The sequence below is a fragment of the Kwoniella bestiolae genome, chromosome 3 (genome assembly GCF_000512585.2).
Source record: "Kwoniella bestiolae CBS 10118 chromosome 3, complete sequence".
Taxonomy (NCBI): Eukaryota; Fungi; Basidiomycota; class Tremellomycetes; order Tremellales; family Cryptococcaceae; genus Kwoniella; species Kwoniella bestiolae.
Window position 1 is genome coordinate 756,712 of NC_089243.1, and position 19,981 is coordinate 776,692.

Sequence of the window (19,981 nt, forward strand, 5' to 3'; positions counted from 1 at the left end):
ATTTTCCATGACTTGTGATTTTAGATCGCATCAGCGATTGAGCTCATCAGTGGGAGGGAATTCAATTCACTAATCCTGAACAAAACCTTGGCGCTGCTTCGCTGAATATCGAATATTGGCCTTGAGTTCATGATAGATGAAGAGACATCGCGTGAAAGCAACATGCGTGAGGGATGGTATCGTTACAACGTTATAAAATCTGTATTTCTATTCTATGTGTCCGAAGCGACCGGATCCTGCTCCCAAGTGTCCTACCCATTATCCATTGCTCAACCTAATTCCAATGTCTACCAAAGTTGAGGTTGACAAGATGAACCCAAAATAAAGCACGCACTAACCCTGATCCGCCCCACCACCCCCACCAGCATTCTGATCATTCAAAACCGCACAAATCACACTAATCACCGCCACTACACTCGCCAGCCCAAAAATCACTTTATCGACCTTCTTCCATCCAAACAAATTCGACCCAGCAGCTATGGGAATGAGAATACAATTAACCACCGACAGCCCACCTCCCATGATGCTCATGATAGTTTCGAAGGAGGGTAAGACCAGTGCGCCCAGGATGAAAAGGATGATTAGGATTACTGAGACTGCAGGTCGGAGGACGTATTTCTTGAGAAGTTCGCGGCGCTCGTGGGCTCTTTCGAGTTTGGAGGTGTGGAGTTCTGGGAAGAATTGGAGAGAGGAGGAGGGGGAGGCGAGGGAGGGTGTTAGAGGTGAGGTTGGGGAATTGGGCGGAAGTGTGGGGGCGGGTTTGAGGGGAAGGTAGACTGTGGGGTGGAGGTGGAACCATGAGAAGACTACGTCGCATAGCTGGAATAGAATCATCGTCAGCAATGGGGTATGAGTTGACAGGCAACGAGATACGATGAGGGGAGGGACAGTGCTTAGTTGTTGAGACTGCGAAGTATACTTACCGGTGTTAAGCCCAATGGTAACTTGGTAAGAGGGTTCAGCGCCACCATCCAGACTGCTACTTTAGCCATGGTAGGTGAGAAGGCGGGTGTTTTGGCTAGATCTCTGCTTATCTGCGAAAAGGGCAAACAATGCAATCAGCAATCATTCACAATGTAGGAATCCTAGGATTGGTTCCCTCTAAGACAATTGATTGTACCATAGTCAAATGCTGAAGAGTAAGAAGATTAAACCCACCTCATCAGAAACATCCCTACCAAACATCAAATACCCCCAAACAGCCACCAAGGCATAAACGACCATACAAATCCCATAAGCAACATCCACGACCTTATCCGCGTCCTTGGGGTTCTTCATATCCCTTATCAAGTTTGGTATAAGGAAATGACCACCAAATCCACTCAGCAACAAACCAAAGGATATGCCGAGTTTGACCCATCCGTGCGTTGGGAATAGATCTGTGGGAGATGGGTGAAGGATAGATCCGGGCGATGAGGTCGAGGTGAGGCCTGTGAAGATGAGGATGCAGACTAGGGTCCAGGTTGATAGGACCCCCAAAAAGGAGGTGTAGGATAGGTATCGCAGTGGTACGAAATTGAGGGGGATTATACTGATCCCCAAATATCAGCTAGGGATCCACAGCAGAGGGTATAATTGAGGTAGATTAGATGAGAGGGATTGGGGGAGTAGGACTCACACGGCCGCACCGACGAGCTTCCATTGGTTACTTGTGAATACGGGTAGGACGGCTTCCATCGTATCGGAGAATAAGACGATGAGGGCGATTCTGCGGCGAGGTGACGGCGTAAGAATCAGCGATGATACATGATATCATGTACCGACTCGGTCCTGTCCTTCTTGAGACTCCAGAAATGGAATTTGCTGAAAATGAGGTCCCACTTACAGCCATATACAACAATCCCCTACGAAGATCCCCGTAATCCACCTTTCTGCCCTCTCGCCCAATCCATACCTCGCAACATCTGCGAAATTCCTCATTCGTCTGTCCTTCTCTATTATTCGGATCAGAATTTTGAGCCTAACCAATAATTAGTTCATCAGATCAGATTGTCACCTCAGATTATTAGCCGTTTGACAGGAGCGGTCAACGATAAAGAATTCATAAGAGATGGTTGAACTCACGTCCATAAAGTCACTGCACAGACCATACACAAGAATATAGGACCCAACACCCATCCTGCATAGGCTACAGCTACTGGACAAGCCAAGAGACCCGTTCCTATCAAATCTCCCAATACATTTAATAGCTGAACAAAATAAAACGAAACCAAAAAAACAACCGTCAGTACAGTATACTCTCACCACAAATTGTTGCTTTTGCACAAATCACACTCACAGTCTGCGAGAAAGAAGCCTTGCCAGGCTCGTACACTTCTACCTCCTCTCCCTGTTCTTGTGCTGCCTGCGCTTCCTGATCTTGATCTTGATCTTGATCCTGCGATATGATGGGTGATAATGGTTCTGAGACCGCCTTGTGCTTGCCCAGTAGATGTGTGCGCTCATTGGGGGTATCTGGGTCGTATAACGTTGACGTGGAGGCTGATAAGGAGGGTGTGGATTGGCCTGACATCGTGACCGTGGTCCTCTTGAGCGTAGTATGGTCCTTTCAAAGGAGAAGGGCGGACCGACACCAATGGTCGAATGATTTGTTTTTCTGGTTTTTCTGGATGGACGGTGATACGTTGTTGGGATACAGGTTAGTCGATAGCAGCTGGCTCCAACGCAAGTTTATAGTACTCTGTTGAATGGTTTTGCAATAATAAATGTACAGATACACAATGAGGATGAGCAAGTATGAGCCATACTCACTCATTACTCAATTTTTGCATCTACTCGAGTACTCATTCGTACTCGTTCGTACTCACTTTTTTAATCTAGACTCAGGCACGACTGTCCGCTATCACACCATCAAACATCATCATCAATCATCACCATCAATCCTCACTCTGCTCACCGTCATTCTGCCCCATCTCACCCATACTATGATATATGCATACAGGTGATCTTGTTATATGCATCATGACACACATCACTTGCACTCAACATCGCGACACTGGGTATGAAAAACGAGAACAAGAGACATTGAATGCACAAACACATGGCAGGACTGTTTCTCTACTCGACCCAGGGTGCTCAGGTGCTTTTTGTGCTATCCGAAACGAGCACCCTATCGAAGAAAAACACGCTAAATCATGGAAACATGCATCATCACAGAAAGAAGAAACCAACACTCGTAGTCACTTTGAGATGCACCGCACAGAGTATACACCCTCCAAATCATGTATTGTAATTGTTGATCCTTTCTGACTGTCTGCGAATATTGTTACACGTATATCTCTAATCCACTGCTCTACTGATCGATCCCTCAGCCCTACGACACAAATTAGAAAGCAAATTCATCATGTTCATCAACTCCCTCCTCGCCCTAGCTGCTCTCGCCAGCACCTCATTCGCCACACCAATCAAAAGGGAAGACGTCAAAGTATTAGCAGGGGCACCTATAAATTCCCTCAACCTAACTATCACACCCGACTCACCAGTGGAGGGGGGGAACGTAACTCTCGATTGGGGATATGGAGATGCTGGGACTGTGAGTGAATGTCTAATAAACCAATACCTCTACCAATTACATTACTAAGTAAAGCCGTAGACGGAGATAGAACGCAAAGCTGATATAGACAATCGATGTTACTCATAGGCTCCATACAATGTCCAAATTGGTACAGGAGGTTACTACGCCAACCTTACATGGTTATACGAATTCACCAATATAACGGGGACGAACTTGACTTGGAACGTAAATGTCACTGCTGGTGAGACTTTGTAAGTCCCCTCTGATCCGCCTCAGGATCCCGAAGGAACATTCCGCTGTCTCATGAACGTTCATTGACTGTCCATCATCCAACGAACAGGGTATTCCAACTGTGGGATGCAACCAACACGACGACCTACACTCAGAACCATAAAGTCCTGCCTAACAATGCCACTGCAACCACAACGACTGATAATTCCACGACAACATCCGTGGTAGACTCCACCACCTCCCCATCCAGTACTTCTGCAGACGACGAGGAGGAAGAATCGTTCTTGGGTGAATTGTTGGCTGATATCCAATCCGAGCTGGATGGATGATCGTCTCTGCGCTTTAAAGTGGACAATGCAGATCCTTTCTTAGCTTGAATTCGGATATAATGCAGATAGATCGTTGCATGTAGCTAAAAGGGCATTGATGCATGATTGGGCCTCCTTCTAAGTGAACTGGCATAGAATACAACATTGATACGTTGGGATGGGATTGACTTTCTGAGCGTAAAGAATAGACTAGTGCTTCATCCTATATTCATAATTCCATGAATCAGCAGAATCCTTTTGACCCGGAAGAAAGGTTGAGACGAGGCTTATACCTGGAGGGCAGACAAGATAGAGTATGATTTGATCGAACCACACTCACCTTTTCTTGAACCTTTCATACACCTGCTCATCCGTAGCATTCTCCGTACGAGGTGCCAAACCAGCTTCCAACCTCTTCGCCTCCTGTATAGCATATATATCCGATGCGACCCGTTGGTGTGGTCGGTAGACTACGAGAACGGAAAACACTATCAGCACATATTACTTCGCCTCAGGGGAGGAGAGGATACAGGTATCGATATAGGGAGACTACACCTACACCTCGCAGCAGCATAATCCTCCTCCTGCTTCTCCTTCTCGGCAGCTTCTATGGCGGCCTGCTTTCGCGATTCCATCATTTCCCGCTTGGCTTTTTCGGTCATCTCGATATTCCGTAGACGATTACTGCGATGATATAAAGTAAGCACCAGATCACTGTATATCAATCTTAGTATAACTGAATGACCCCGCAACGGGGTGAGGTCCATCAACCATACACAACTCCTCCTTCCTCCTGTTTTTTCCCAGGACCTTGATCTCGAGAAAGAATAAAACCCCACTCACTCCATACCAAGATCAACCTCCGGTATAGAAGTCAACATCCCCAACGAACTAGTGACATTCCCCTCATCATCCAGCTTCTTAGTCTTGTTCTTCCCCTCGATGATCTGATACCGCTCTGCGATCTTGTACAGCTCCGCTTGAGGGTCGTACTTCTCGTTGGGCTTGGTATCGTCATTGGATGAGGTGGTTTCGCCTCGTCTTTTGGCGAGCTCGGATTCGATGTATGCCATCCTGCGTTTGGTCAAGGTGGTATCAGCGTGTATTCTGGGTGATGTGGTATACGAAGTAACCAATGATCCGTCATGGGTATGGCCATTGGCAGTGTATCAAGGACCAAATGGCAGTAGAGCGATATGACAACAGGCAAATCCCACTCACATATGTTTATCCACATCCAAAGCGTTCGTCTGCTGTGTGAAGTTATTCGTACGGACCAACCTCTTGGCCCGTTCATTCTCATCCTCCAACTCGCTACGAGGCAAAAGCAAGAATTATTATCATTAGCTTGGTCTCTCTGGTGATACACCATGTTCAAGAGTGATTGTGAACCACTACGACAACTCTGGCGATATCTCCAGAGCTTCGGAATCAAGAGTCAAATGTCAACCACTCACTCATCCTTCTCCTCCCCTCCCCTAGATGGTCCAGCCTGCAACCCATACTTCTCACTCGCATCGAAATCCTTCTCTTTATCCTTCTTTTTTCCCTTCCCTATTCTTTTCTCTTGCTCGCCCCGGTTCAGCTTTTCAAGGTCTATACCCTGCTGAGCTTGGGATTTACGCAATTTACGAAGGAGGACTAGGTCTTCGATTGTTCGGCTGGAGGGGGGGGTAATATCAGCATAATGCATCTTGACTTTCACGTAGATCTGGGAAGACATCATGAATATACATATGTATGGGAGCTTGAACTTGTGCTCCCATTGACAGATGGGCAGAATATGTATAGAAGACAAACTCAGACTCACCCCGTACTATCCTCTTCGTCTCCTTCTAGGTTTGTTCCATCTTCCACCTCCTCCTTACCACCTTCGTCCTCCACACGCGGCTTATCACGCACTGAAGTTGGTCGAGAGCGTTTCTTGAACATTGTGAATAGATGTGATTTGGTATGTATGAAAAGGAGCAAAGACAAAAAACAACGAAAGAGAGGTAGATCACTGTCGTTGAAATAGTTGAAACAGTTGAATCCGGTAACCGAGATTCAACCTCAACTGAACTCGCATCTCTTCATCTCTCCATTCTTCATTCTCCATTCTCCATTCTCTTCGTTCCATTATTCATAATCCAACATCACAAAGCAGCATGGCACTCCCAAATCTCAGATGTAAGTCTGCCCTATCCACCTTCCATAGATTACCCGTGCTGATCCACATACATACACAGCCATATTCGCCTCATCAAGAACCTCAGAGGAAGAACGACAACTCTCTCGAACTACGTTTTACAGATTGTACGTATACTCCACTCACACAACATCACTCTCCTGATTATACTCTCCGGCCAGATTTCTTGTGTAATGAGATACATCTGTGCTGATCCTCCGGTTTGAAATGCAGCACCGCGTTCGTCGGAGCGTGTCTGGTCATCTCGCTCTTAGCGGCCAGAAACTCGGGTAGAGATTTCGGAGGCAAAGCTGCGAGGGGTGTGGTGGGGATGGTATCTGGTAGTCAAGGGAAGATTGTTTAACAAGCCTACATTGGGTAACGATGACAAGTGGTACTCGAGTAGGAACGTTCGAAGTGCATACCAAGTAAGTCATCTCGATCTTCCAAATCATTCATACCATATGATTATATTCAAACCAGAGCTAATCTACCCTACAGAATTCACAACACATCAATCCAACTTCAAACTCTTGTAGCCCGCCCCAACACCACTCATGACCATCCCCACCCCCGTCCAAATGATCAACACCCCATATTCACCCACGCCGTATCCACCCTTCGCTCCGTCGAGGGAGGATGTATGAGACATGAGAGCAGAGGATAATGGTCCCGAGGCTATTGAACCGATACCTCGCGCCAGGAAGAAGAGGGAGTATAGGATGGCCGGGAGATGGGGATCATCGCCTGTAGGAGTTGTCAGTGATCGACATTTCTCAGATATGGGTGGAAAGGAATGGAAGGGTAATGGTAGGGGTAGGGGTGCGGGTTGTAAGAAAGAGACTTACGATTTAGGATGGCTATGAATCTACTTCCATTCAATTAGCTATTTTTCTATCTCTATCTTATAAGATACCGTCCACTCACCTAGAGAACAAAGCGGTATAACTAATTCACAAGCACCACCAAATCAGCTTAAACCCATACAAAAGACCTGAATAGTACTGATAAGAATGTATCGACCCACCTTCCAGCAAACGCCCCAAAAGCCAAACTAAACCCTACCAAACCTCCTACATCCCTCGCAGCTCCCCATCCCGCAAAGACGCTGATCCCCGACGCAAGGGCCATGAGCAAGATCAATTTCCTAGGTGAGATCTTATCTGCCAGATGACCTATGATGACTTGTCCGGGCACTCTGGCGAGGTTCATGAGCGCTATGGAGAGGGTGCCGATCGTAGGTGAGAGGGAGAGCGCTGTTGCGTAGGCTATGGTCATTTACGAGATGGAATCAGCATTTGATTCTCTTGCTCTGTTGGTACCATCATGAAAACCTCTTCTTCCAGTTATTATGTACTTGAGGGATACATGGGTTTGAAAGAGGGAGGAGCACAACTTACATGGAAGATATGTCACAGGCATGAACGCTGCCAGACCCTGGAACAATACTCCCATCCAGAGTAACCAGAATGTCGATCTTCTAGTAAACTCCCAATTCACTTTGGGTCTTCTCGAAGACGTGGTTGCAGGGATGGGCAATCTGGCTCGGACGAAGGGGATGAGAATAGCGATGAGGATGGTGTATGAGATTCCCTGTAAGCTGAATGAGCTCTCTCCCTGCGGTATGTATCGATGGAGCAGATATCTATGAGGGACACATGATAGACAAAGTGGCTTACGATGGATAGAAGAGTGGTCCTTTTGCCGTATTTCTGAAGAAGAGCGTTCGAAATCAAAGGCATGACCAGACCACCAGCACCTATACATCGGAATCAGCATATGATATTCCCAAGTTTTTTGAAAAGTCAGTCCAAGGAGAACAACATACCAGTGCCAGAGAGCATTATACCTGAAGCGAGTCCTCTTCTGTTCAACCACCATTCGAACCTTCCGTATGGCCCATTATTAACGGGTCGCAAGAAAGACATCAATGGATTAGCTTACATGTAGTTCGTCGTGGGACAGTATAGCATAGCTAAGGTCATCAATGAGTTTCAGTGGTTTGCTCTTGACTTGGATGGGAGACATGACTTACTCCCACCAATACCGTACAAAACACCTTGTGTGACTACAAGTCCTGCCGCCTATAAAAGAACTTCTCAATACATCTTTCCCATTCCCGCTTTTGTTTTCCCCGGTTCAGACTCACACTATTGGTGAATGCTGCTCCCATGAATCCAGCAAACATAATCATCAGTCCCAACCACATGGTCCCTTTTCTCTGGCGTGGGTACGAGGTGAGGTAGAGTGATAGAGGGGACATGAGAAGGTACATTATGCCCTGTACACCCAATTATACATTCAGTGATCAGTAAATTGAAGACACCGTCGTATGGGATGGAGAGTATGACATACCATCGCTACTGTACCTATGATAGGTAGAAGACCGGTTGAGCTTGGATATAGCGTTGTATAGTGATCGAGAAATACTGCGATGACGGACGTCCAGCCTATATCAACACAGATATCCGGACTACTCTGCCCGATACTGCACGCTTACCTCCATAAGAGCTGGCCAGACCTTTACAAGACATCATGTCAGTCTTGTATACATTCCTCCCGTGTCAACGAGAGGCAGAAGCAAACTCACCCCATACTAGCGTCTAGAGTACCATCATCATCAGCTATAAACATATGAAACCGACAGATGACAGCTCACCTCCAGCGCTGTAGCAGTAGCCAGATAACTCCACGCACCCCAACCGCCATCCACACGAGGCAACGCGGATGTACCATTATCATTACTACTTTCAACGTCGTTCTGGCCCTCTTCGTCTAGTTGGAATTGCTCCACTATCCTAGCTGGTTGGATCTCCTCTGGAGCCATACCAGAGGTTTGTGAGTCGTTGAATTTCGACATTGCTACAGATCACCTGAATGTGGGGCTAATGCGAAAGTTGACTTTCGAGTGGGATTCGGGATTGCTTCCACTCATCCATTTATACCTTTCCCACCTTGTTTATGTTCAGTCTATTCACCAACATATATTCCAATCATCCACCATCGTCGACTCGTCGTTGGCAAATCCGAAGAACAATAAGGCAGACTTGACTTGATATTTTCATATGTATCTATTGGAATAAGGCATAAGTCGTATGTACACATTGGAATAAGGCATGATCTGTCTATGATTTCATATACTTATCAATTGGAATAAGGCATTCACGGCATCTTGCACGTGGGTTATAAGGCAGAATAAAATTTGATCTTGGAATAAGGCAGAATGGGTAAGGGGGATTTCCAATTTTATCTTATCAATTGCGAGGGGGAAATCGGACCGGTGATGTTGTTGACCTTATCCATGCGATATGACCAAAAATAGCAACCAACCCCGTCAAGCAGTTGGAGATGGACCACACAGCCAGTCCAAAGCATACATATTTATTTAGCCTCATACATACCTATGTAATCTCTGAAACGCATGATATTGATTGTCTTTGCGCTTGAGGGGAATTGCGTGGTGACATACCCCATATTCAGGTCATCCTAAGTTACCCCAGTTCAACTTACTCCACCGACACTCCACTCGCCGATCCCGTGAAGCAATTATAGCATACAACGTAAACAGATACGGGATAGTTCGCTTCTCGCCTCCGGGCGCAGCCGTCAAAACGAGACCAAAGCAACACTGATTCATCATTCTTCGCAAACTCACAGCGTTGCATACTCAGTGAGAACGCTGACCTGAGATGCTTACCTACAACATTGGAAAATTCATTCTCCGCACCCTTGAATACACAGGGTCTTGCCATTTATCGCTTCATTCACAGTACCGATCGCTCAATCACCAATCGGACGTACAGACTATTTGGTTCGGTATCGATGGTCCGTTGGATTATGATTCGAGAAACACTTGTCAAGGTTAAAAAGCTAGATTCCCATTCGATGATGCTGTAAATCATCCCTGCCCGTCTCTCTATACTTTTTATATCGCCTTATCAAATATTGTAAAAGACACGAACAATGTCAGAACCGAGATCTCACTTCGTATTTGGAACCATTGCTCCCTTCTCCCATGTCCCACCAGTCATCGAAGTTTCTCTAGCACTCTTGACTCATACTCCGGATTTATGCATCTCAGTCATCCTCCACGTTAACAATCTCGAAAACTCTCAAAGCCTCATCGAAACTCAGGGGGTAGCAGAACATGTCAAATCAAGAATAAAATTGATACCAGTTGGTGAAAAAAGGGCGTGGAACGATCTTACTGGTTCATACATCGATGTTATCTATAAAGGGGGGGAAGGGTACGAGGGTGTTTTACTCGTGAGTCATTTACACACATTTATCTACATCTCATGTCTACCGTTCGTGCATCCATCATGCGGGAGAAGGATATCTTGGTTGATTGCAGTCTCAATCGCACAACCCATAATATAGGACTCAGCTCCGTGGCCACACCCTTCGACTTTTATATACGACGGAGCAGGCTTTTTCTGGATATCGGTCAAATCCAAAGTGGAGGAGAACTTCCCTCAGTTGAGACCACCTAAATTAGTTGCCTATGGCCCGTTACCGATCGGTGAGATGCTGTAGTGAGCGCGAAGTCCTCTGACACAATACTAGGGACCATGTCAAGCAGTATGATTGACCTAACGTGAATGAATATCACACCTAGCCTCGCTGGCTCTGAGCAAAACGGATCTACAAGGTTCATCAACAACGCCCTGGAGGCATACCCTGAGGTGCAAAATGCCCCACAATCAAAGTTGGTAAGTCAGCGTTTACTACTAGCAGTTGACATATCCAAAAGTCGAGCACTAACGGGACGGCCTACCTGCCGCATGATTGGCCAGCTTCAAGGGGATCTGGATGTTGAAAATTCCGATTTCGGTGCTCAAGCCGCTCATTTGCTGAAACAAGCCGATGCCTACAAAGCTGTGAGTACGCATGATGATCCGTCGATCTACCATGTCATCTCCTTCTTGCTTTCGATCGCGTTCAATTGAAACCATTGTTTGTCTGTGTCCCTAGTGTCTGTTTGAATCAAAGACAATACTCAAGATCCCTGGTTATACACCCTTCTGTGAGTACACGAGACCATACTAACTGTATGAACGGTACATATTATATGAATCGACGAGCTTATTTTTCCTTCCTTTGCAACTAGATTCTTTCGAAAGATGGGGGTCAGACATGGATTGGAGTTCCGTAGCTGAGATGTCTTGGGTACAGTTATTATCGGGCTGGCAAGAATGCACGACCGCACCGGAAGCTTGGATCACATGCTTCCCCGCCTCCGTCCTTGAACCCGAGACGCTGGAGGCTTTTCGGAAAGACGAGTATTTCACCGCTAGGGGAAAGAAGGAGGTTATTGAGCTGGGGTGGTCCGAAAGGAGACCTAAGATTGATTTGGGGCAGGGCGTCAGGGAATTCTTGGATAAACAGAGGGATAAGTCGGTTATTTATATTAGGTGAGTAGGCAGTCACACTTGAGATGAATTCAACCATTGTCGAGGATGTTTCGGTTCTCACGGGAGTCCAAGGAGGGGAGGAGGGGGGGGGTTCTGGAATGACCTGAGAGCTTTAAAGATGTGGTACTGGCGCTAATATGATATCGCTGGCAGTTTCGGGACCCTCGTTGATGCGGGACCGACCCTACCAGCTCTCTTTGACCTCTTGAAAGAAATTAATACTCCTTATATCTATGCCTGCGGTAGACAGAAACATTCATTACCTCAATATATCAAGGACACTCTTGCATCATCAGAAAAAGAAGGCATCTGCATCGCGCCGGATTGGCTCGACCAGGTCGGTGTATTATCGCATAAGGCTGTAAGCTGTTTCGTGTCTCACTGTGGGGCGAACTCTTACGTCGAAGCGATTGAAGCTGGGGTGCCTATCATCGTGAGTACAACCCTCCAACCTACAGATTTGTCCCGGCCCTTTTCTTTTCGAGACGCGCTGTCTGTCACACGTTCATGATGTTCCATGGTAATCGTGCGCAATATCCATGGATGCGTTCGGCTCCCAATTTTGCTGTATCGAACAGATTCCTCTCAGATCCATGACCTAAGCTTAGGACGGACAGGGCCCTGACTAACCTTCATCTTATCTCACATAGGCGTGGGGCAAGCGAGGCGACCAAGTAACGCTCGCCTCCCGTGTCCACTCCTCCGGACTGGGCATCGAGCTCCTCCAGCACCGTACGGGATTCTCCATCGGTAAAGAGGTAGCTCACAGGAAGGGAGTAATCATCAAGGGTACACCCGAAGCACTCAAGGAGGAGGTCAGGGCCGCTTTGGACACTATCAATGGACCTGAGGGGGAGGAGATGCGGAAGAGGGCTAGGAAGTTGAGCGAGGAGATGAGTGAGAAGAGGAGGGGGGAGTGGGTTGAGAATATTAAGAAGTTCGGGTTGTATGGGAGGGAGTAGACTCTTCTGTCCATGACTTGTATTGCGAAGACTCAACGTGGAATGGTATGCTTGATAGACCGGAATGACGTTTATAGATGTATATAGAGTGTTAGAAGAATAATTGTGAAATGGAATAGAAATTGTCTCGTGTCAGAATGAGGTATTGCCCAAACAGATCAATAGCATGTTCACAACCCGACTAGCAATTGAGATCAATGCTTGCAGCGTCTATCAGTAAGAGCAATTCGAATGGCAGTATCAGACTTTTTCGGTCAGTCAAATCTCCCGCACATATGAGCAAGAGTATTGCGCCAGTGCGTCTTCCTTATCTGATCACATGCACTATTCTGGCAGATGCATATTCGATTCGATTCAATCTGTCTGTCAAGGAAGACAAGGGTATATAAAGGGAACAGAAGGTATATAATCGAATCACATGATACGATTTTTGTTTTTACGAGGAGGGATAAGTCAAATGTGTGTCAACAAGGCAAAAGCATTCTCTCATCATTCATCGAACTAAATTTGACGACAACTCAATACCTTCGATAGGCTATAACCAGAGCAAACGGCCTTATCAGCCAACAATCCCACTACATAGCACGAATGGTAACAGCGAACTCACCATGAGCAGCAAGAGGCGTAGGGGACCCTCTGGAATGATGCAGAGCCATCAACTGTCTGGCATCGGGATGTTGATGTTGACCGAAAGAAAGGGGCGATTGGAAGTTGTTGTTTTCTTCGTGTACAGATGTGGATTCAGGTGAGAAGAGTGTTCGTTGTTGTTGTTGGGAATGAGCGGGGTTGGAATAGATTTGAGTGGTTCCGTATTGCAGTACCGCTGTATAACATCAATCGATGCGTTGTTAGCAGGTCTCATCTCGCAGACTGTAACATCTTGACCAAGAAAAGAAGCAAAACTTACGAGGCTCATATTCATCCCTGTCCGATCGACCCAAACCCTTCGCTTGCATATACCCATGATCCAATCTACCTCTTTCGTATCCACCTTGTTGCTGCAAACCCAATTGACGCTGATGCGAAGGTGAATTCGAGTACACCGACTCCGTACCGGCTCCAACTCCAGCTCCACCACCAGTCCAGTTCGTCTCAATAGCACCAACAGACGAATCGTAACTTCCAACAAAAGATGCAACTTGAGCAGCCAACGCAGCTGTCCTAGGATCGTTCTGTTGTTGCTGAGCATGTGGGTGCGGCGAGAAAGTATCTTCATTGCCCTGTTGTTGGCGGGTGTACCATCCATCCCTTAGACCAGATTGTTCAGCTACACTTCTCCTCATATTGCTAAAAGGACTTTGACCTCTTGAGTTACTTGAGGTGGGTCTGGCAAACCCGAATCGCGATTCCGTTCTTTGGGCATTGTGGTCCTCTCCCCTCACACGCGACGGTCCAGGCGTACCGTCTGATACAGCAGGCGAACCATCTTCCCCCTCTGAAGGGTCAAACGGTCTAAACAGCCCATTGTATCCGAATGAGCCCCTTCGGGAAGATGGTCCTTCGAACAAATCAGGCAATTCAGGAGCATGGACACCTAATTCTGCTAATCCCTCCAATGTCTTGCTAAATGGACTAGGCTCATATCCTCCAGCTTGCGCATATCGCTGTTGCAATTCGGAGTCGTCCATTCCAAGTACGAAAGCGAAATCCTTGTCGTGAGCTGGGAATGAGAAGATAACGGGTTCGGGATATGGCGAGTGAATGAGGATAGGTTCGGTGGACAGTGGTTCAGGTGGTATGGAATCGGTTGATCTGGCTGGTGTTTGAGGTGCAGGTGATGAAGAGGATGGTCCAGCATCCGAGTCAGCTGATGCTTGTTCATCTATGAACTCATCTACAGGAGGCTCGGGTACGGCAGGAGTGGAGGAAGTAGCAGAGACTGGTAGTCCGGGTGGTGGTGGAGGAGGTGCGGGCGTTGATGTGGATGAAGGCTTGGTGGAAGTAAGGGTTGGTAAGGTCGCAGATTTCCTCTTGGGCGATGTCTGAGCACTACCAGTAGCGGCACTCTGCGTTGAGTCGGTACTCTTCCCACGTGCCATAGCTTGAGACTTCCGTTCTTTCTTCTCCTTGATGATGATGGGTATCGTGGGCGATGGAGTAGGAAGGGGGAACGCAGCATTGCTTTTGCCCAGTGGAACGAAGTTGCCGATCTTGGTGGGACGAGCGATTGGATTGGTATTACTAGCTCTGGCGGTCTTGACGGTGATTCCTTTACCCCAGCTAGCTGCACTTGGTAGCCCGGTTGAAGCTGTGTCTCTGTCAGTAAGGCCGCTGCAAGATTTCGCTGAAAGGTGTACTTACATCCATTGACATCGTCCGAAGATGGTTTGGGCCAAGCTGTCTTCGAGGATAACGAAGGAGGTTGGGGAGCAGCTGATACAATGGTTTGCTTTTGTCTAGCATCGTATTCAGCAGGTCTCGTCAAGCTATAGGCAAACATCAGCTTTATCTCATAAGATCAAGCTCGAAAAGGGTGCAAGTCAACGTACGCAGTTTCCATATCCTCTTTCGTGAAACAATCACTATCTCCACCCCACTCATGCAAACAATGACAATTGGGTGTATCACACTTCTGACTCTTGAGGAAAGACTCGCAATAACGTGTAGTCCCATAGTTCGCTTTGAGTAATGATCCAGGTGGGCCTTGAGGAGCAGGTATCCCATCTAAAGAAGCTATCGCTCGTGCAGCATCTTCCCTCCGAACGTAAATTATATATATACCGGTCGAAGTGGATGGATCATCTTCTAAAAGGGTCGACACCGCCGAGGAGGAAAGTTTTGTTCGATCGCTCAAGTATATTTTAGATATTTTACCATATTGGCCGAAATAGTCGTTGGACCGTAATATCGGTATAGCCTATATTCCCAGTGAGTTACACATCCCGGTAAAGATCAGAGGAAGAGCTCACCTCATCGCCCGGAGCAGGTAACTTCATCCCTATCACGTACACCATATTCTTCATCACTATCCTCACCCCTAGTAAATGCCTTCTACCCATCGTTGTAAGCTGCTTTATCGTCCTCGCTCGCTTCGTCTTCCGCTCTTTTGCGCGCTTCACCCTGTTATTATTATTATCAGCTAGTTGTTCCATTTCGGAACGAAAGTTACAGCTTACTCCTCCCAGTCCACAGGTTGGAACACCACAGCTTTCGCATCATACGGTCTTCTGCAACCTGGACAACGTGCATCTGAACCCAACAGCTTGTTATAACAGAACTGACAGATCTACGTATCGAGAGTAAAACATCAGCTATCCAATCTTCGGACGATCCTCACTACGCAGCCGACAGCTCTTGAGGGAGAACGACACTTACCTGCATACCACACTGACACGGCTTAAAGTTCAGATCCGACAGATCCAGCGGTTCAGCACAAAGCAGACAATCGGGATCATCCTATACCCTATGTCAGCTGTCTGTGCATTGATCTAGGGATGCCATGTAAAACTTTGATGAGACATGAAAGGTTTCCGAAGGTTCTCATCGAGTATTTCACGCGTTTCATGTGTCAATCCATCATGAGGAAGATGGAGGAAGATAGAAGCTTACCTCATCATCGCTCCAGTAAACATCCTGTAAAGACTTCAACGTTTCCCTATTCACCCCTCCACTCGATCCACTAGCAGGAGCTACAGCGCTTATACCTCTTGATCCCAATGTTGTTCCGAGAGGTTGTTGGCCAGTAGTTGGGTTTGCAGGTAGAGGATGTAATGAAGGAAGGGGCATTTTATTTATCGAAAAAAGGGAAAGGGAAAAGAAACTGAGAGTGGAAGTGGTATATGCTGAGCTGTGAGATCAGGCGATGGTATACTGATAGCTTTACCTTCGTGTATCGTTTTATGATGCTTGTTAGGATGATGTATGAAGTGAGTAAGGAAGGGAAGGAAATGATATAAAAGTTGAATAGAAGGAGAGGGAGGAATGAATGAATGAATGAATCAGGGCAGGGTACAGCAGCGATACACCATACTGAGCACGTACAGTAAGAGCATAAAAAGGTAACGGAATTAATTTTACTACTAATGTTTTTTTTGCCACCTAATCTCGCGTGCCAGAGCGGCGATAACCGCATAGTCGGAACAGTCAACGGTTGTACCTGCGTTATAACAGGATGTATCTGCTTCGAATATCTCTTTCGTCTGCATCAATCACTATTCCCTCTTGTCGATCTGGAACACCGCAAAGACAAGCAACAAGCTGCGGAGCATCAGCTCGAGCATACATTTTAGAACGAAGAAATCGAGCGAGAGTACTCTCCGCCATGCCCGACCTAAAAGCTTACTTAGCTGACAAGTGAGCTGCAACCCATCATTCACTCCCGATACCGAGATGACAAGCTAACTTTGAACATATAGGTACATGTCAGGCCCCAAACGAGATGCTATTCTAGCACGCTCAAGCGACCCAACGATGAAGAAGAAGAAGAAGAAACCCAAGAACGAGGATTACATAGGCGGTTCAAAGCCGGAAAGTAGTGGTGGACTGATGCTGCGAGACGAGGATGAATGGAAAGTGAGGGATAGGGACGAGGATGAAGATATGGAGGATGGTGATGCGCCTGGTAAGCTTCTTAATTTCCCATATACTACATGCGTAAGAGACTGCGACAAGCTGACATGGCGTATGTAGTGGTTGGAAAGGGTCTATCGACATTCCAAAAGTCCAAATCATCCTGGTCTACAGTCGGATCAACCTCACTACCTATGTCGAACTCCGCCGAAGCTGGACCTTCATCGCCCAAGATCAAACCTGATCCAGACGCCTCGGCCACCCCCGAAGTTCCCGCCCCACCAAAGCGAAAAGGAGGGTTGAGGACAGCCGCACAAATGCAAGCTGAGCGTGAGAGACTAGCAGCGCAGAAGGAACCTTCGCCTGAACCCGAAGTAGAGGATGATGAAGGGCAGAACGAGACTGTTCACCGAGATGCCAGTGGTAGGATAATAGATCTGCAGAAGATGAAAGAAGAAGAGAGACAAAGGGAGGAAGAGGAGAAACGGAAGGAGTTGGAAAGGAAAGAATGGACGAAAGGGCTGGTGCAGCGCCAAGCTCGGGAGGTCAGGGCGAGAGAGGAAAGAGAGATGGGTGAGAGGAGGAATGTTGGTGTTGAAAGGGATGACAGGAGGATGAATAGGGAGTTGCAGGAGGTGGAAAGGTGGAATGATCCTGCGGCGGAATTTTTGACTGTGAGTGGTATTCCCATATCAGCTTGAATCCTCGTACCGCTGAAATGATAAGCTGATCACGAGTGTTGTATGGCGATAGAAAAAGAAGAAATCAAAGGGACCAAGACGACCGAAATATCAAGGACCCTACGCGCCGAATCGATTTGGTATACCGCCTGGATTCAGGTGGGATGGCGTGGGTGAGTACAAACTCAGCTCTGTCCACATGGTAGGCATTTTGCTAATGCACCTCTTGCATTCCTCATAGACCGGTCAAATGGGTTCGAGAAGAAATACTTTCAAGCTCAGAATTCAGCAGTCAGGCATGAGTACGAGAAGAATCAATGGAGTGTTGAGGATATGTAAGGGGGTTATTGTGTTTTGAACACTATATTTGTATGTCATTCGTAGCATCGAAGAGCATCATTCAATACTTGAGCCTCAGCTACAGCATGTATAAGCTGAGGTAGGTATATATCACATAGCAGATGGCAGTGCTGTTAAGCATATGACCGCCATTACGAGTATGCATCATGCATTACTCGTATGCATGATGTTGATGTTGAGCATGATGATAATTTATATAAATAACCCACTTAAGCTGTCATGTCAAAAATGCCGTTATGATTGGACGGAATTTCTCTCCTGGTAGCTTTAGCGTCTCACTCCGATTTGACCCTTTGGTTTTCTCTCACTTGCTCATTCCTCGGTTTATGCTTCAACTCCAACTGTTGACACCTTCCATCTCACTGCATCAACTCAGCACACTCACCACTCAGCTTCCTCGCCATCAAAAATGTCATTCAGAGCCATCCTCAGAGCCAAGCCTGCTTTCGTAGCTCCCTCTTTCAGGCCTGTTGCCCTCGGTGGTGAGTTGTTTATCCATTGCACTTCCACGTAACGTCTCTGTTCGCGAATCATCCATTGTATTATGTCCCTCGCTCCTATCCCCATGCCCGACATACAAGCTATACGAAAGAAGCACGACACTGACTCATGAATATGTATATAGGTATTCGATTCGCCTCAGGTGCCCACGCCCACGAGACCGAATCTTACGAATCCTTCAACAGCCGATACCAAACCTTCTTCTCCTCCGTCGGTGACCTCTTCGAATTACAACGAGGTCTTAACAACTGTTTCGCCTACGACTTGGTCCCCTCCACCGAAGTTATCGATGCCGCCCTCAGAGCCTCGCGAAAGGTGAATGACTACGCTACTGCCGTGAGGATCTTGGAGGGTGTCAAGGAGAAGGTGGAGAACAAGGGGCAATACCAAGCTTATTTGGATGAGCTGAAACCTACTATCGAGGAACTTGGTGAGTTGTTGTCATATCTTTTTGGTGTCAGCAGAAGGAGATAGGGAGCATTGTTAGGTGGGATACAGATGTGGAGCGGATCAAGGACACAAGGAGACGTGACAAGCTTTCGTACCATGAGAAGTCGCACTTCGTGGGGTCCTTCTTGATCCGGAGCTAGATCAGATGATGGGAGAAGGTGGAAGCATTCGCACTTGAAAATCACGTCGTAAATTGAGAATATCGCTGACATTCTCCCCATTCATTACATCCGCAGGTATCACCACCTCCGAACAATTATACGGAAAGAACTAGGCACTCTGTATCTGCCAAATCTCAAGCTGGAGCGTGTGTAGGGAAAAGGGATGGAGCATATGAATTATAGTATAGAGTCTCATCGTTTGATGACTTGACTACACTGTCATGGGATGCAATGGAATGGGATATCGTCGGTTCGGTGAAGATCGAGTTTATCCTTGACATCCGCAAAGGAGGGGATGTTTCGTGATCATGAAAGGGATTGGAAGAAGGATAATAACAAGATGACATGGAGTGTACGATTTTGGATGCAGTACTGACATGAGCTCATCAGCAGACAAGTAACCGAGACAGCTGTACTCGTTACCTCAGCCCAACCCCATCATTCGAGCTACATCCGTTTAGAAATTCTGGTAACACTTTCAATGATACTGACATCAACGCAACCATGCTATCATTATCAATGCAATTGACAAACTCTCCATCCACTGATGCATCAAACACAAACTACCAACTCGGTAAGAAAACACAGGATAAAAGTCCAGCTACAACCGTTTGGCCAACCACGGTCTAATGTTTAAACATTCATCCCCCATCTTCCCACCGAGATAGAATGGTACCATACCCTTTCCTCCTCCCTGAATCAGATTCTAAACACCTAGAAACCC

At 46.8% G+C, this 19,981-nt stretch overlaps 9 protein-coding genes across 9 annotated transcripts; 5 read left to right on the top strand and 4 right to left on the bottom strand.

Annotated features, from left to right (window-relative positions):
• Positions 1–333: 333 nt before the first annotated feature.
• I302_104965 (uncharacterized protein) lies at positions 334–2,512 on the bottom strand (the record flags this gene model as incomplete). Its single annotated transcript, XM_019195538.1, has 7 exons — positions 334–819; positions 924–1,034; positions 1,159–1,531; positions 1,619–1,708; positions 1,826–1,960; positions 2,065–2,189; positions 2,279–2,512. The coding sequence occupies 7 exons, from the start codon at positions 2,510–2,512 to the stop codon at positions 334–336; spliced, it is 1,554 nt and encodes a 517-aa protein (XP_019042361.1).
• Positions 2,513–3,343: 831 nt separating this feature from the next.
• On the top strand, positions 3,344–4,074 carry I302_104966 (uncharacterized protein; the record flags this gene model as incomplete). The annotated part of the gene is made up of 3 exons (XM_019195537.1): positions 3,344–3,532; positions 3,641–3,765; positions 3,855–4,074. 3 exons carry the CDS (start codon positions 3,344–3,346, stop codon positions 4,072–4,074), a joined length of 534 nt encoding a protein of 177 aa, XP_019042360.1.
• A 315-nt stretch (positions 4,075–4,389) lies between these two features.
• I302_104967 (uncharacterized protein) lies at positions 4,390–5,985 on the bottom strand (the record flags this gene model as incomplete). The annotated part of the gene is made up of 6 exons (XM_019195536.1): positions 4,390–4,523; positions 4,613–4,737; positions 4,897–5,127; positions 5,275–5,367; positions 5,511–5,714; positions 5,864–5,985. The coding sequence occupies 6 exons, from the start codon at positions 5,983–5,985 to the stop codon at positions 4,390–4,392; spliced, it is 909 nt and encodes a 302-aa protein (XP_019042359.1).
• A 215-nt stretch (positions 5,986–6,200) lies between these two features.
• I302_104968 (uncharacterized protein) lies at positions 6,201–6,584 on the top strand (the record flags this gene model as incomplete). Its single annotated transcript, XM_019195535.1, has 3 exons — positions 6,201–6,222; positions 6,282–6,348; positions 6,455–6,584. 3 exons carry the CDS (start codon positions 6,201–6,203, stop codon positions 6,582–6,584), a joined length of 219 nt encoding a protein of 72 aa, XP_019042358.1.
• Positions 6,585–6,734: 150 nt separating this feature from the next.
• Positions 6,735–9,080, bottom strand: I302_104969 (uncharacterized protein; the record flags this gene model as incomplete). The annotated part of the gene is made up of 14 exons (XM_065869967.1): positions 6,735–6,967; positions 7,069–7,088; positions 7,148–7,168; positions 7,248–7,488; positions 7,621–7,813; positions 7,900–7,979; positions 8,049–8,107; positions 8,165–8,195; positions 8,256–8,304; positions 8,370–8,501; positions 8,576–8,649; positions 8,721–8,741; positions 8,811–8,823; positions 8,880–9,080. The coding sequence occupies 14 exons, from the start codon at positions 9,078–9,080 to the stop codon at positions 6,735–6,737; spliced, it is 1,368 nt and encodes a 455-aa protein (XP_065726039.1).
• A 1,103-nt stretch (positions 9,081–10,183) lies between these two features.
• Positions 10,184–12,596, top strand: I302_104970 (uncharacterized protein; the record flags this gene model as incomplete). The annotated part of the gene is made up of 8 exons (XM_065869968.1): positions 10,184–10,486; positions 10,601–10,755; positions 10,839–10,932; positions 11,017–11,100; positions 11,195–11,246; positions 11,331–11,634; positions 11,788–12,067; positions 12,285–12,596. The coding sequence occupies 8 exons, from the start codon at positions 10,184–10,186 to the stop codon at positions 12,594–12,596; spliced, it is 1,584 nt and encodes a 527-aa protein (XP_065726040.1).
• A 518-nt stretch (positions 12,597–13,114) lies between these two features.
• On the bottom strand, positions 13,115–16,322 carry I302_104971 (uncharacterized protein; the record flags this gene model as incomplete). The annotated part of the gene is made up of 9 exons (XM_065869969.1): positions 13,115–13,131; positions 13,204–13,419; positions 13,504–14,850; positions 14,898–15,022; positions 15,086–15,453; positions 15,506–15,656; positions 15,713–15,822; positions 15,912–15,992; positions 16,146–16,322. 9 exons carry the CDS (start codon positions 16,320–16,322, stop codon positions 13,115–13,117), a joined length of 2,592 nt encoding a protein of 863 aa, XP_065726041.1.
• A 535-nt stretch (positions 16,323–16,857) lies between these two features.
• On the top strand, positions 16,858–18,124 carry I302_104972 (uncharacterized protein; the record flags this gene model as incomplete). Its single annotated transcript, XM_019195531.1, has 5 exons — positions 16,858–16,889; positions 16,952–17,157; positions 17,226–17,779; positions 17,859–17,958; positions 18,027–18,124. 5 exons carry the CDS (start codon positions 16,858–16,860, stop codon positions 18,122–18,124), a joined length of 990 nt encoding a protein of 329 aa, XP_019042354.1.
• Positions 18,125–18,554: 430 nt separating this feature from the next.
• Positions 18,555–19,370, top strand: I302_104973 (uncharacterized protein; the record flags this gene model as incomplete). The annotated part of the gene is made up of 3 exons (XM_065869970.1): positions 18,555–18,627; positions 18,771–19,076; positions 19,333–19,370. 3 exons carry the CDS (start codon positions 18,555–18,557, stop codon positions 19,368–19,370), a joined length of 417 nt encoding a protein of 138 aa, XP_065726042.1.
• Positions 19,371–19,981: the final 611 nt, after the last annotated feature.